Genomic DNA, 15,256 nt, shown 5'->3' with positions numbered 1-15,256 from the left:
TCTTGTTGTTGTTAGATATTGCATAATCTATGTAAACAATGGAGATTCACTTTGCTGTTTGGTACAGTGATCATCAACAAGGGAGCAGTAATTAGGACAACGGCAGGGATCGTAACACAACCGTCGTTATGAAAATTAACATTCAACTTAATATTATAATTAATTAATTAGAAAATAATGATAAGTGTACAATTGTAGTACTAATGGTAAGCTTATAAATATTGCAACTCTTCAAAATCATCGATCTCATTTTACATGTACATTCCTATTTTAAAAATCAAAGGCCGTTTCAGAAAAGAAGTGGGCCTTTAATAAAAAAATTCAAAGATCTAATTGATTTCATTAAGTGTTTTATGCATAAATAATAAATACATGAAATAAACAGAGTAGATCACAAATAAATACAATGTGACATTGTAGAGTTGAACAAATGCTAACACTTATATATATATATGTATCGTGTAGACTACCCCTAAACACAGTGTAACATACAGGCACTCAGAATCGTGATTCTACTTTTCCGTAAAGCTTTAACCAATTTTGGCGAAAAGTATCTTTCATATTAGCTAGTTAGGCTAAAGAGCTTGATTTCAGTCCTGGCACAAAATTAATATTATGTAATATTTCAAAGTATCTTTGGAAATATAGGTTAATCAAACTATATAATGATGGAGTTATCTCCCTTTCTAGACATGTAAATCCCTGTTTTAGAATTAGACGTCAACATCTTTAATCTTAAATTAAATAACAATGTTTAAAAACTTAGATTACATTTGTATAATGTCGGTAGCATACAAATAACTGTCTATGGTAAATAAATCCCAACCATGTAAAACAAATCTTGTTTTATCTACACGGCTAGGAGTACTGATGAAAAAGTATGATGATTTTTTTTATGTGTCTTGTTGATTAAAGATATGGAGAATTCATTTTGAAGGAAAAAGGAATTTTTACAAAAAGTCCTTTGTGTAAAATTTTAGGAACTTCATATAAATAATATTCGTATAAATAATATGGCATGAATTCTGATTATAGAAACTTGCAGAAATAATGGCATGAATTCTGATTATTGAAACTTGTAGAAATAATGGCATGATTTCTGATTTGCTTTAACTTTCATAAATACACTTTGAAGGCATAATTAGTTTATGAAAATACTTTTCAACACCCCTGGGCGCTCGTCTAGAAGAGCATCACATATAAACATGACATCAAATTGATGTATAATGCATGAATTTATAGATGGACGGAGAACCAAATGACTATAAGGCAATCGTATCATAATATGGGACCCTAGTTATCATAACAGTATAAACTAATATTATGCTTGGATATAAATATAGAATACAAAATTTTATTTTGTCGATAGATCCTCATTACTTTTTTGTAAACAATCCTATCAGAAAAAAATGGGCGTTTCATATGGTGTATATATTTGCTCAAATTTGTTTGGCAATTTTATTAATGATAACATTATAAGCTGATACATGAAAATAAATATCAGAATATTTACATAAAATTAAAAGTTGTATAAATGTAGTATACATATGTATTCATTGTGCAATATACAAAATAAATTATGAAAAAACTATGTAAAATATTCTATTAAACAATTAGATGTACCACAAATATAGGGTAGATTGTCGTATCATATTGAGAAAAAGATTACAGAATGTAAAAATAAATAGAAATCATCGTAAAAAGATTTGAAGGTATAAAAATTAATCAAATTAATAATGAAAGCAAATATACAAAAGAATGTTAAGACATTGATAAGGAAATAAGAGCATACGCTTCTCACAATGTGATCTTGTATCTCCAAGGTGGAATAAAACTACCGCTACCACATTCTATCCAATAAGTGCCCTGAGACCTCCAAAATGAAAAGAAACATATGGATGCTTAATGGAACCTTTGGAGAAGCCTTTCATATAATTAATGTACAAATTAAGCAATAGATCAATTTAGAAAATAAATCTAATTTGAGGTAGAAGTGAAGTTGAAAAGTGAGGCCTCAAAAAGGGGATGGGCACTTAAAGGGATATGGACCCTTAATGGGTCGAATGTGTTATACAGGTATATAAAGAAAAACATAATGAAAAAATGATAATATCCATCATGCAGCATTGTCCTTCCCAGAAACCCTTGTATACAACATACATGTAAACAGTCATACTGTAGAACGCAATCTTCCATTCCATCTTAATGCTAAAATAAATACTATATATTAAAACAAAATATGAAACATCTCTGCAATAAATTAATTAATTAATAGATATATCTGGAAAGTTCCGAAAAATTTATGAAAACTAGAAATGTGGCTGTCTCCATTATCAGGACTAGATGGATAGTCTCCCATGACAGGCAAATTTACAATTTTAATACATAACTACATATCGTATGGCCACAAAATGCATATTGGTCTCTCATTTTCATTAGCAAAAAACGTAATATTTACTTTCCTGCTATTCACAAAAAAAAAAGATGGATACCGGTGGTATTAAACCACTGGCTAACAAATTCGATGATTACATGTGCATATTTTTTATGACAAAATATACTAGATTTTTTATCAAACTTTGAAACTCGATACAAAGAAGAGATCTGAATACACATTAAATTTATTCAAAAATCTACACAATAACAGTTTATTTAAAAAAAATCCTTGACTTTAATATCATACAAATTGCACACTTTTCAGTTCATCTGTCGAAAACAATTGTCAGCTGATATAGTTTATATGGAAAGGCACTGATGGTACCCGTTATCATAAAAACATCTTCAGCACTATGTATGTCACAGTTACTTATAGTGGTACATATTTCTAGAAGATTTGTTCAAAATTATGATACTGATACAAAAATTCTAGCTATTTTTAGCATTGAATAATATAAATATTAAAAACATTAATACCATGTATATATCATCAGTATCATGTAATCTTAGCTAAAAATTATAATCTTTTTACATATGTAATATAAAAGTTCCAATCACACACCTACACACATTCAACAGCTATAAAAGGGTCTCAGAAAGTCAACCAAGGCAGTTCAATAATTAGATATAAAAAATCAGAATATCACAACCAAAATCACATCTACAAAGAGGGAGCAGATCTATTAAGGTTCACTCCACTCATCCTCATTTCTCATACAAGAGTTACCTCCCCTGAGTTGAGTTACCTCCCCCTACTCAGGAAACATACTTAGCACATGTCATCTTGATAAGGTCTCCACACAAGTAAGACTAATAAGTAGAAAAAATACTTTTTGCAGCAAATGAATCTGGTCTCTATCAATCACAGAAAAAATCTTCAATTCCCATGCATGTCACTGCAAAATGAAAGTGTAACAGTAAAAAACATTTGTGAAATGCATATGATCATACTCTCTAGTGATAATTAAGGAACAGATTCTTTTATATTTTAAAACTTATATAATGGAATATTCTTATTTTGTTCATACATGCATGTTATAAAGGTGATAGAAGAATACATACTTTTTTCCAATCAATCACGGTTATCAAGAAATTCGATCTAAAGAATACCCTAAAAACTTGAAAATAAGACACCGCTTAATTTCTATATTACTAAGAGATTACAGGCTAATTTTAAAGTACTGGCTTATTATCAAGTTTTTAGGATAGCTAATTCATTATCCCTGCAATTTTATAATGGTATGTTCCAAAATTAGAATCAGAAGAGTTCCATCTCATATTCAGGGGTGAACCTAAACTTCCTGAGATGTCTGTAATGTGATAAGAAGGACACACTTACCCATTCATATTTCCGTTGGATACCCCATTGTGAGAGGCTGTATGGGCCTTGTCTGGGGCCCCATTGTGAGAGGCTGTATGGGCCTTGTCTGGGGCCCCATCTTTGCGGGCTTTGGCCTTGCGTGATTGTGCCTTCTTGGTGTAAGTCTGGTAGTAGAAGTTGGTGAACAGGAAGATGTGTGACATCACATAACACACTAAGGCCCAGTTATAGCCGTTAGGGTAGCCGCAGCTCAAGTACAAGGCATACACTGTATGACCAAATATCCACCAAAACTGCACCTGTACAGAAATCATTACCAGAGGTGAAGGCTTACTGTCGGGACACCCTAAACAGGGGTACAAAGGGAAGACAGGGCCTAAGCAGCTATAAGCATATTTTGACAGTTCATTATCTGATGGATCTCATCTATAATAGTTTGCTATATAGTGCTACTCACTAAGCATATATGTTGTATAGCTGGTCATTTTCACTGGATATATTATTTGTGCAAATATTAACTAGAGGCCCATGGGCCTTTACCGTTATCTGATTATTGGCACAAAACACCATAGTCACAGTATAGTGTAGTGACTAACAATTAAGGCAATACAAGGAAATCCTTCATTGAACCTGTAAGTTTCCGATATGTTGCATGATTCTGACCTTTAAAGTACATTGTAGGTAAAGGTCAACCATTAGAACACAATTGGTATCCCTTCATCCCAGCATGCTACAGGCCCAATATCAGGACCCTAGGCCATTAGGTTATAGAGAAGAAGTCCTTTGAATGAAAATTTTACAAACGGCACACTGTGTACATCAACGGATGAAGCATGATGACTAGGTCACATGACCTTTAAATGGTTGATTCTTTCTATCAAGGTCACAGAAATTTATCTTTTAATTTATGAAAAGTTTGATTCGTGAAAATAAGCTACTATAGAATATGTTGTGTAGGTGGCTTACCAGCTGAAGTGCCGTCATATAGCGCTTCCACCACAGAAACTTCTGCATCTGAGGTCCCATCGCGGCCAGAAAGTAGTAGGAATACATAAGGATATGGATGAAACTGTTGATACTCCCAGACAGGTAGGCTGTATAGAAAATAAAACTTCATCAACATTTAAATAATATACCGGTATATATACTAGTTTACCACCTCCCCTAACCTCAGACAGTTGTCCACACATTTCAATACATAGTTTAAATATAAACTTTATTTATTTTACATCGATTACAAAACAAGTTATACAACTGATGCAAATCACTCTCGATGGCCCCGATGTAAGCGCACGAGGGATCTTAGTGTGGGAGGACACTGGAGAGCCAGGAGAAAACCCACAAGTTTACCCCCTCCCCCTAACCTAAAACAGTTGTCCAATCATTTCCTAAAGGCCCGGTCCCACTGGCGTTTAGGAAGATTTGCGAATGTATTGCGCACAAAATTGGCTGATATTCGCTGAACATACGCAATATTCGTAAATCGTACTTGTATCTGTCGCCAAACATCCGCACTTGTCCGCAATTATCCGCAATGGCATGTTTTTCCGTTCCCAGGATTTTTGAACTGCACAAAATTTTGATTGCGGAAATCATTCGCATTAGATACGCTATTCGTACGCAATACATACTCAATACATGCTTACTGTATGCGCTGTATATTCGCTGTTATTCGTTGATATCCGCAACTGACTGGGTTTTGTGGCTTTATAGCGAACTGGGACAGTGTGTAAAACGAATGTATAGCGTACCTATCACGTTGACATAATGAATTAAAATAATCTGTAGCGAATGCATATTGAGTTCAGCGTTTGTATTGCGTCTGTTTTGCATTTGATTTGAGAATAATTTGCGAATGTATAACAAACGTGTTGCGTAAACCAAAACTACTGTATAAATATGGCAAGTCGACATATTTGTCTATTATTTCCTGTCCGTCGAGAAGTACAGGTGTAATAATGCAGTGTTTTTCCTGGGCATTTTGGGAAATTGCCATCTGGTGAAATTGGGAAATTTTGTGCGATAAAAGTATGAAATGAAAAATTTTAACGGTGTTTATGGAAATTTTGGAAAAGGTAGAAATAAACATTTATCCTCTAAGAATCAAGTGTAAAAATTGTATACTAAAATACGGCGTTCAGACTTGTGATTTCTTGAATTTTTTTGTTACGTCACACAAAATAGGCGTCAACTCACTGATTTGGGAAATTTAGACATAGATTTGGGAGAAAATAACAAGAAATACAATTTGGAATGGGGCCTATTTCGGCCCCGTGATCTGTTTCCTCAATATGTGCGTTATATATTCGTAATTGTTTGTTACATATCCGCATTGTTGGATAATCTTACTGGTTGTACACCTCATGGGAGAGCGTCCGTTATCGTATTCGCTTGTATTCGTGAAATGTCCGCATTTGTTCGTAATAAATTCGCAGAATGTTATTAATATATCCGTAATTTATACTTGAAAATTTGTTATTGTAAGCCAATTTTGTTGCGGATGACAAAGAACGGCCAAAATTTATCAACTAAATTCATCCGTAATCAATCTGCTCTTCAGTGGGACCGGGCTTATAGACAGTTTACCCCTTCCCACCCTAACCTAAAACAGTTGTTCACACATTTCATACACAGTTTACCCCCTCCCCCCCTAACCTAAAACAGTTGTTCACACATTTCATACACAGTTTACACCCTCCCCCCCCTAACCTAAAACAGTTGTTCACACATTTCATACACAGTTTACCCCCTCCCCCCCCTAACCTAAAACATGTTCACACATTTCATACACAGTTTCCCCTAGACCTAAAACAGTTTACATTTCCATAGACAGTTTACCACCTCCCCCCCCTCCTAACCTAAAACAGTTGTACCCCCTCCCCCTAAGACACACCCTCCCCCTAAGACACAGTGAGGTGTTGTTTATTTGTACCCCCTCCCCCTAAGTAATTGTGAGGTCTTGTTACACTTACCACCCCCACCTGGTGTTGTTACACTTACACCCTAACCCCCCCCCCCACGCCCCCAAGTAACAGTGAGGTATTATTACACTTACACTCCCCTCCAGGTACAAACTTTACTCCAATCCACCAGAGTAGAGGCATCGTAGAATGATGGTACACATGTAGAAAGGATATCTGTCGATTCTTCTTACGAAGCACAAAGAAAACCTGATAAAAGATGGAATATATATATATTTTAATTTGAGTTAATTCAAAACATGTATTCATTGTAAGTCTTTACCATGTACATCTACTTGATGATTGATCCGATTAGATTGAAATCAAGCAAGATTATATAGATATAACCAAACATATGCAAGATTCCCTGTAATGTATGAAAACAGTGGAGGTCATTTCGCTGTTTTGCCATATGGTGCAGTGATAGTCAACTACTGTGTAGTATTTAGGATGACGGCGGGAAACATGAGACGCCCGGCGTTATGAAAATTAACATGTGATGAATAGGTGTAGTTTTAACGGTAAGTTAATAACTTTTGCGACTCTATTAAATTATCGATCTCGTTTTACATTTCCATTTTAAGAATTAAAAGCCGTTTCGGAAAGGTAGTGGGCCTTTAAATAACTTTTGATTTAAATCTGACAACATTACTTCAAGGATGCAAAATTTGAATTTGAATTTTTCTGAAAAAACAAATTAACTAATTGTTCATAAGAAAAACCAAACACTGAACTTTGACCTTTACATCTGATAGCTATGACCATGATATGGTTATTTTTGTGAACTCTGGTAGATTTGCCATATGGTTAGAATTTGTAAAGGATATGTGAGGAGCCCTCATGATATGATACTCTCAAGGGAGTAGGGTAACATGGCAGCAGATCATTATCACCATGGCAACACAATGGTGTAACACAACCTGCTTTAGCATGACAGGATCAGTCTAACATAAATGTTTTATGACATGTATCATCAGACATCAATACAAATGCATTTCCTGATCATCATTTCCTACTCCGGATCCTAAAATGTCTCATTTCCTGTTGTGGAATATATATGCCATCAATCGCGGCTATCACTCCAATTTACAACATTTTACTTCACCTACTGTAAATACATATGTACACTGTCGTACCATACTTGACCCAAACTGTCATACCGTACTTGACCCAATGAAATACTATAAGCCATAAATTAGCTTTGTTTAGACTAAAGTTAGTTTTTTAGCCCACCATAATGATGGTGGCCGGGCTATTCAAATCGCTTTTCATCCGTGGTCCGTCATCCGTCCTTCCGTTCGTTAACATTTTTTGTTACCGCTATTTCTCAGAAAGGACTGAAGGGATCTTTCTCAAATTTCACATGTAGGTTCCTTGGGATATAGTTGTGCATAGTACTTTTGGGACTGATCGGTCAACAAGATGGCCAACTGGCAGCCATCTTGGATTTCAACGCTGTTTCTCAGAGAGTAATGAAGCGATCTGTCTTAAATTTTCTATGTTGTGTGTTTGGAAAAGTTTGAAAAGCAGGGAAAAGATCCCTCTTTCCATTGTCAGACATAGATCATCCTTTGGTGGGCGCTAAGATCCCTCTGGGATCTCTTGTTGTATGATACAGGAGAGTTTTTATGTTTATTGACCGAAAAGATTCCTGTACATGTATATACTAATCAATTACAGTTTTTTATGCTATTGACCAATAAAAGTTTTTAGGCTTAATGATAAAGATTTGTGTACTTATTAACCAATAAAGACATTGTACTTACTGTGTCCATAAATTCTATTATTTTGGAGAAATAGAACCACCAGCAGGCATTCGCTAGCTGCAAAATAAAAGCATATACTGTAGATGTATTACTTTTGGTGTACCCTTATTTTAGTACAAATAGTATTTATATGTTTAGTATAAATGAAATGAATAAAAAATATATTTAAGAGCCTCACATATCCATTTATCCTGCAACTGCCGCATATACAAGTGTACTGACAGATAACTACTGCCGCACACACATGTATACTGACGGATAATTACTGCTGCACATACATGTGTACTGACGGATAATTACTGCTGCACATACATGTGTACTGACAGATAACTTCTGACACACACATATGTGTACTGACAGATAATTACTGCCACACACACAAGTGTACTGACAGATAATTACTGCCACACACACACGTGTACTGACAGATAATTACTGCCGCATATACACGTATACTGACGGATAACTACTGCCGCACACACACACGTGCACTGACAGATAACTACTGCCGCATATACACGTGCACTGACGGATAACTACTGCCGCACACACACGTGCACTGACGGATAATTACTGCCACACACACACGTGTACTGACAGATAATTACTGCCGCATATACACGTGTACTGACAGATAATTACTGCCACACACCCAAGTGTACTGACAGATAATTACTGCCGCACACACACGTGTACTGACAGATAATTACTGCCACACACACATGTGTACCGACAGATAATTACTGCCGCACACACACATGTACTGACAGATAATTACTGCCGCACACACATGTGTAGTGACAGATAACTACTGCCACACACACAAGTGTACTGACAGATAACTACTGCCACACACACATGTGTACTGACAGATAACTACTGCCACACACACAAGTGTACTGACAGATAACTACTGCCACACACACACATGTACTGACAGATAACTACTGCCACACACACAAGTGTACTGACAGATAACTACTGCCACACACACAAGTGTACTGACAGATAACTACTGCCACACACACACGTGTACTGACAGATAACTACTGCCACACACACAAGTGTACTGACAGATAATTACTGCCACACACACACGTGTACTGACAGATAACTACTGCCACACACACAAGTGTACTGACAGATAACTACTGCCACACACACACGTGTACTGACAGATAACTACTGCCACACACACAAGTGTACTGACAAATAACTACTGCCACACACACATGTGTACTGACAAATAACTACTGCCACACACACATGTGTACTGACAGATAACTACTGCCACACACACACACATGTGTACTGACAGATAACTACTGCCACACACACACGTGTACTGACAGATAACTACTGCCACACACACATGTGTGCTGACAAATAACTACTGCCACACACACACATGTGTACTGACGGATAACTACTGCCACACACACATGTGTACTGATGGATAACTACTGCCATACACACAAGTGTACTGACAGATATTTACTGCCACACACACACGTGTACTGACAGATAATTACTGCCGCATATACACATGTACTGACGGATAACTACTGCCGCACACACACGTGCACTGACGGATAACTACTGCCGCATATACACGTGTACTGACGGATAACTACTGCCGCACACACACGGGCACTGACGGATAATTACTGCCACACACACACGTGTACTGACAGATAATTACTGCCGCATATACATGTATACTGACAGATAACTACTGCCGCACACACACGTGTACTGACAGATAACTACTGCCACACACACACGTGTACTGACAGATAACTACTGCCACACACACAAGTGTACTGACAGATAACTACTGCCACACACACATGTGTACTGACAGATAACTACTGCCACACACACATGTGTACTGACAAATAACTACTGCCACACACACATGTGTACTGACAGATAACTACTGCCACACACACACGTGTACTGACAAATAACTACTGCCACACACACATGTACTGACAGATAACTACTGCCACACACACACGTGTACTGACAGATAACTACTGCCACACACACACGTGTACTGACAGATAACTACTGCCACACACACAAGTGTACTGACAGATAACTACTGCCACACACACATGTGTACTGACAGATAACTACTGCCACACACACAAGTGTACTGACAGATAACTACTGCCACACACACACATGTACTGACAGATAACTACTGCCACACACACAAGTGTACTGACAGATAACTACTGCCACACACACACAGTGTACTGACAGATAACTACTGCCACACACACAAGTGTACTGACAGATAACTACTGCCACACACACATGTGTACTGACAAATAACTACTGCCACACACACATGTGTACTGACAGATAACTACTGCCACACACACACACACATGTGTACTGACAGATAACTACTGCCACACACACACATGTACTGACAGATAACTACTGCCGCACACACATGTGTACTGACAAATAACTACTGCCACACACACATGTGTACTGACGGATAACTACTGCCACACACACATGTGTACTGACAGATAACTACTGCCACACACACATGTGTACTGACAGATAATTACTGCCACACACACACGTGTACTGACAGATAATTACTGCCGCATATACACGTATACTGACGGATAACTACTGCCGCACACACACGTGCACTGACAGATAATTACTGCCGCATATACACGTATACTGACGGATAACTACTGCCGCACACACACGTGCACTGACAGATGACTACTGCCACACACACAAGTGTACTGACAGATGATTACTGCTGCACACACACGTGTACTGACAGATAATTACTGCCGCACACACACATGTACTGACAGATAATTACTGCCACACACACATGTGTAGTGACAGATAACTACTGCCACACACACACAAGTGTACTGACAGAAAACTACTGCCACACACACATGTGTACTGACGGATAACTCTACTGCCACACACACATGTGTACTGACAAATAACTACTGCCGCACACACATGTGTACTGACAAATAACTACTGCCACACACACAAGTGTACTGACAGATAACTACTGCCACACACACATGTGTACTGACAAATAACTACTGCCACACACACATGTGTACTGACAAATAACTACTGCCACACACACATGTGTACTGACAAATAACTACTGCCACACACACATGTACTGACAGATAACTACTGCCAGATAAACTTGTTCTTTGAAATACTTTATCCGTCAATACGATCACATGAAATTTGTTCCCCATCTGACAGAATTATTTCTAACTTGACCTCCAAGTTTGACCTTCCGGAGAATGAAACGTCATTCAGTCTCCCTTAAAAGTAAAGTGATGTCCCATTCACGGAAATGACGTCTCATCTTTGCTTTACTAAGTCTCACACCAAAATAAGCCTTGTATTGTAAGAAACTAACTGTGTATTTTCTCTCTCTCTCTCTCTCTATATATATATATATATATATAGTTAAGAGCATCAACTATCTATATATTAACAAACGTAGCTAAGATCTTACCCTGAGAGGTAGCTCATCATTGGAATAGTCCATAATCTGACAAAACTTATTGAAGCCTGGGTTTAGCCAAGTGGTCATCAAAAACTGTAAAAATACAAAACAGAAGTCAGCTTTAAATCTCCATGGTGTTTTGAATGCCTTCACTTGGCACTGTACATAACCATGCTTTTGATAAAATAATATTAGCACTGTGTTACTGATTTACTGAAAGTTGTGTGACTATTCTGTTGTTATGGAACAATCACTTTTGCAGAGGTTATGGAACAATCACTTTTGCAGAGGTACTGAAATGATGTGAAAACAAATACTTGCGGGTGATGAAATGACATGATGGTAAACTGCGATTTACACGTTAATTGATATTTACCTCGTAAACTGTGAGATATTCACCTTGTAAAATGTGAGATATTAACCTTGTATAATATGAGATTTACCTCATAAATTGAGATTTATCTTGTAAAATGTGAGATTTACCTCAGAAATTGAGATTTATCTTGTAAAATGTGAAATTTACCTCAGAAATTGAGATTTATCTTGTAAAATGTGAAATAGAAATTGAGATTTATCTTGTAAAATGTGAAATTTACCTCAGAAATTGAGATTTATCTTGTAAAATGTGAAATTTACCTCAGAAATTGAGATTTATTTTGTAAAGTGTGAGATTTACCTCAGAAATTGAGATTTATCTTGTAAAATGTGAAATTTACCTCAGAAATTGAGATTTATCTTGTATAATATGAGATTTACCTCATAAATTGAGATTTATCTTGTAAAATGTGAGATTTACCTCAGAAATTGAGATTTATCTTGTAAAATGTGAAATTTACCTCGTAAAATATGTAAGTATTAAGAAGGACCAGGCAGAAGTTATACACCATGAGACCATTTTTAATTTCGAGAGCCTTTCTGTCCCGCATCCATCGTTGGCCCTGTACCACAACGATTAGGTATAATATCACCAAGGAAACTGTAGGTATCGGCGACGACATCAACAGCCATCCGGAGGTACGAGGATCTGAAACCAATATAGCATGTGTTATCATTCGAATTCGTAAGTTTATAATCTGACACTCAAAATTCTTGGGGGGGTATTGGGGGGAATTAAAGTTAAGGTCGGGGGAGTTGGGAGGTTAGAGTAGGGGTTGGGGTTGGGGGCTTGGAGTTGGGGTTTAGGGAGTTAGATGTTGAAGTTGGAATTAGGGTTGTTGGACACACCAGTACCCGATACCGACATATTATCGTTATTGTTTAAAAAAAAAAAAAAAAAAAAAACGGTTGGGGCTGGGGAGGGGGGTGGGTGGGTTTGGGATTGGGGTTTGGGTGATGGGTTTGGGGTGTGGGTCTGGGGTTTGAGGTTATCTAAAGATGTATACATCAAATGTTTTCTAAATGCTGAAAACTACATTCAGTGAACATTTTTATGACTGAATAGCTTTCAAAAAATAAAAGTTTCAGTTTGGCATTTCATTTTAGTTATTTTGACACTGCTATAGGCTTCCATTAATGCTTACACATTATTTGTCAATGTCAAATTAGGAGTAAATTCAAACTGTTTTGATAAAATTTAAGTAATATGTTGGATTTGTACCTGAAATTGATTAATTAACCAATAAAGTTTTGTCAGATCTGAATCTAAGCTTTATCCTCCTGTCCATGTTTGTAGGACATGCCCTAGCACAATGTCGTTAACACATTACATGTTAAAGTGATCTTACCTGTAGCCTCTTTCATAACCCAGGTATATTCATGGTAGAGTCGAGTTACTGACCACATTTTTAAAGTTCCACTTTAAACAAAAATCTGAAGAAAAAAAAAAGTAAAATTCTATTGTCATAAGAAACAGCTAGTAGATATAATTCGGAGGAAGTTATTGTTCAACAGGAGACTTTATCTTTTTGTAAGTTGTAAAAACGAAGCTAAAAGCAGCAGATGACAACAGATGATACAGGTAATATATATATAGTTTAATTGATCCTTAGATGTACATCAAAATAATAGTACACTGTGCAAGGTTGCATGACTGTATGGCTTTGAAATGGGCTTTGTTCTCTAATCTTTAAAGAAAATATCTGCAGGCCTGTGATTGGTATTTTTTTCCTTCTGAACTGCCTTCAGTTTTGCTATGACATTTTTCAAGGCATTGATATACTGTAACAACAGTGCAGTGATAGTAACCCATGGACTATCAAGGATACTAAGGGGTTCCCAATATATATGATGTCATGTGTAAATGTTATACTAATTTATTAAATCATCATAAATATGACAATTCTAAACATCTATTGAAATAAATATTTTTGATGATCAATAATGATTATAAAAAAGTTATATATGCCATAAATTTTGACAAACTGTTTTTTCATCAGTAACTATTAATCTATCGAAAACCACAAGGTTTGATGAACAAAGCTGTGAAAAACTTTCAAAGGCACAGATAAAAATGTATAATATGATATGCCTTATAAACATTAATTTAAGTTACAATACAATATTTTGACACTGTAGAAGTTCATGTTTTATGCTTTAGCCTAATTAAGTATGTTTATATGAAGACATATCTGCATAAGTCACTAAATAACTAAGAGCATGCAGTATGAAAATGTTAATAAAATTGTAGATCACAACTTCACTGTTTGACTAATTTCATTGCACTGTACGCGTAAATATAATGATTTTTGACAGTACTGCTAAAATCTATTTAGAGTTTTTATTTGACTTTGCAAAGTTAAAATATATATATATATGTATATATATGCATTGTAAGTAGAATTGTAATTCTCAAAATGTTGATAACTTTACTAACGTTAAATTACTGTCAGTATTTAAGTTAAATTAATCAGAAGTACATATAAGATAGTGATATAAACGCGTTCGTATTGTAATTACCAGTATATCATATCGTCCTTTCCCCGGTCAGTGTGTACACACTACAAGGTTATAATATGCATGTCCAGTACATGTACACACGTGGTTTGTGTAAACCGACAACAACTGTAATTTTGATTATCAGGGTCGATATAATCTTTGTTTTATAAAATACAATGCTAACATAGTTCTAAGCGTATTAAACAATGTCCAAAATAAATAGGTTAACATACCTGCAAATGCATCAAAACGTCGAGAAAATGAATAGGGAAATGGTTTCCCTGGTGAATGTAAACATGTGCGAAACACAAACTTGGAAATACCCCCCTAAACAGGCCACGATATGATCATATGTTTCAGCCAATCAAAA

General features: G+C 36.1%; 1 protein-coding gene across 2 annotated transcripts; it reads right to left on the bottom strand.

Annotated features, from left to right (window-relative positions):
• Positions 1-336: 336 nt before the first annotated feature.
• LOC138330411 (very long chain fatty acid elongase 4-like) lies at positions 337-15,250 on the bottom strand. 2 transcript variants are annotated; one of them, XM_069278010.1, is made up of 9 exons: positions 15,120-15,250; positions 13,737-13,821; positions 12,849-13,036; positions 12,022-12,105; positions 8,484-8,540; positions 6,813-6,927; positions 4,724-4,851; positions 3,776-4,056; positions 337-3,332 (listed from the first exon to the last, which is right to left on the bottom strand). In XM_069278010.1, exons 2-9 carry the CDS (start codon positions 13,792-13,794, stop codon positions 3,314-3,316), a joined length of 930 nt encoding a protein of 309 aa, XP_069134111.1. In that variant the 5' UTR covers positions 13,795-13,821; positions 15,120-15,250; the 3' UTR covers positions 337-3,313. The 2 variants fall into 2 exon arrangements, with proteins under 2 accessions (XP_069134111.1, XP_069134113.1); XM_069278012.1 differs by lacking the exon at positions 15,120-15,250 and adding an exon at positions 14,908-15,005.
• Between the last annotated feature and the right edge of the window lie 6 nt (positions 15,251-15,256).

Source organism: Argopecten irradians, chromosome 8 (assembly GCF_041381155.1).
Source record: "Argopecten irradians isolate NY chromosome 8, Ai_NY, whole genome shotgun sequence".
Classification (NCBI taxonomy): Eukaryota; Metazoa; Mollusca; class Bivalvia; order Pectinida; family Pectinidae; genus Argopecten; species Argopecten irradians.
The sequence above is the reverse complement of the archived record's forward strand: the minus strand, read 5'-3'. Positions and strand labels throughout refer to the sequence as shown.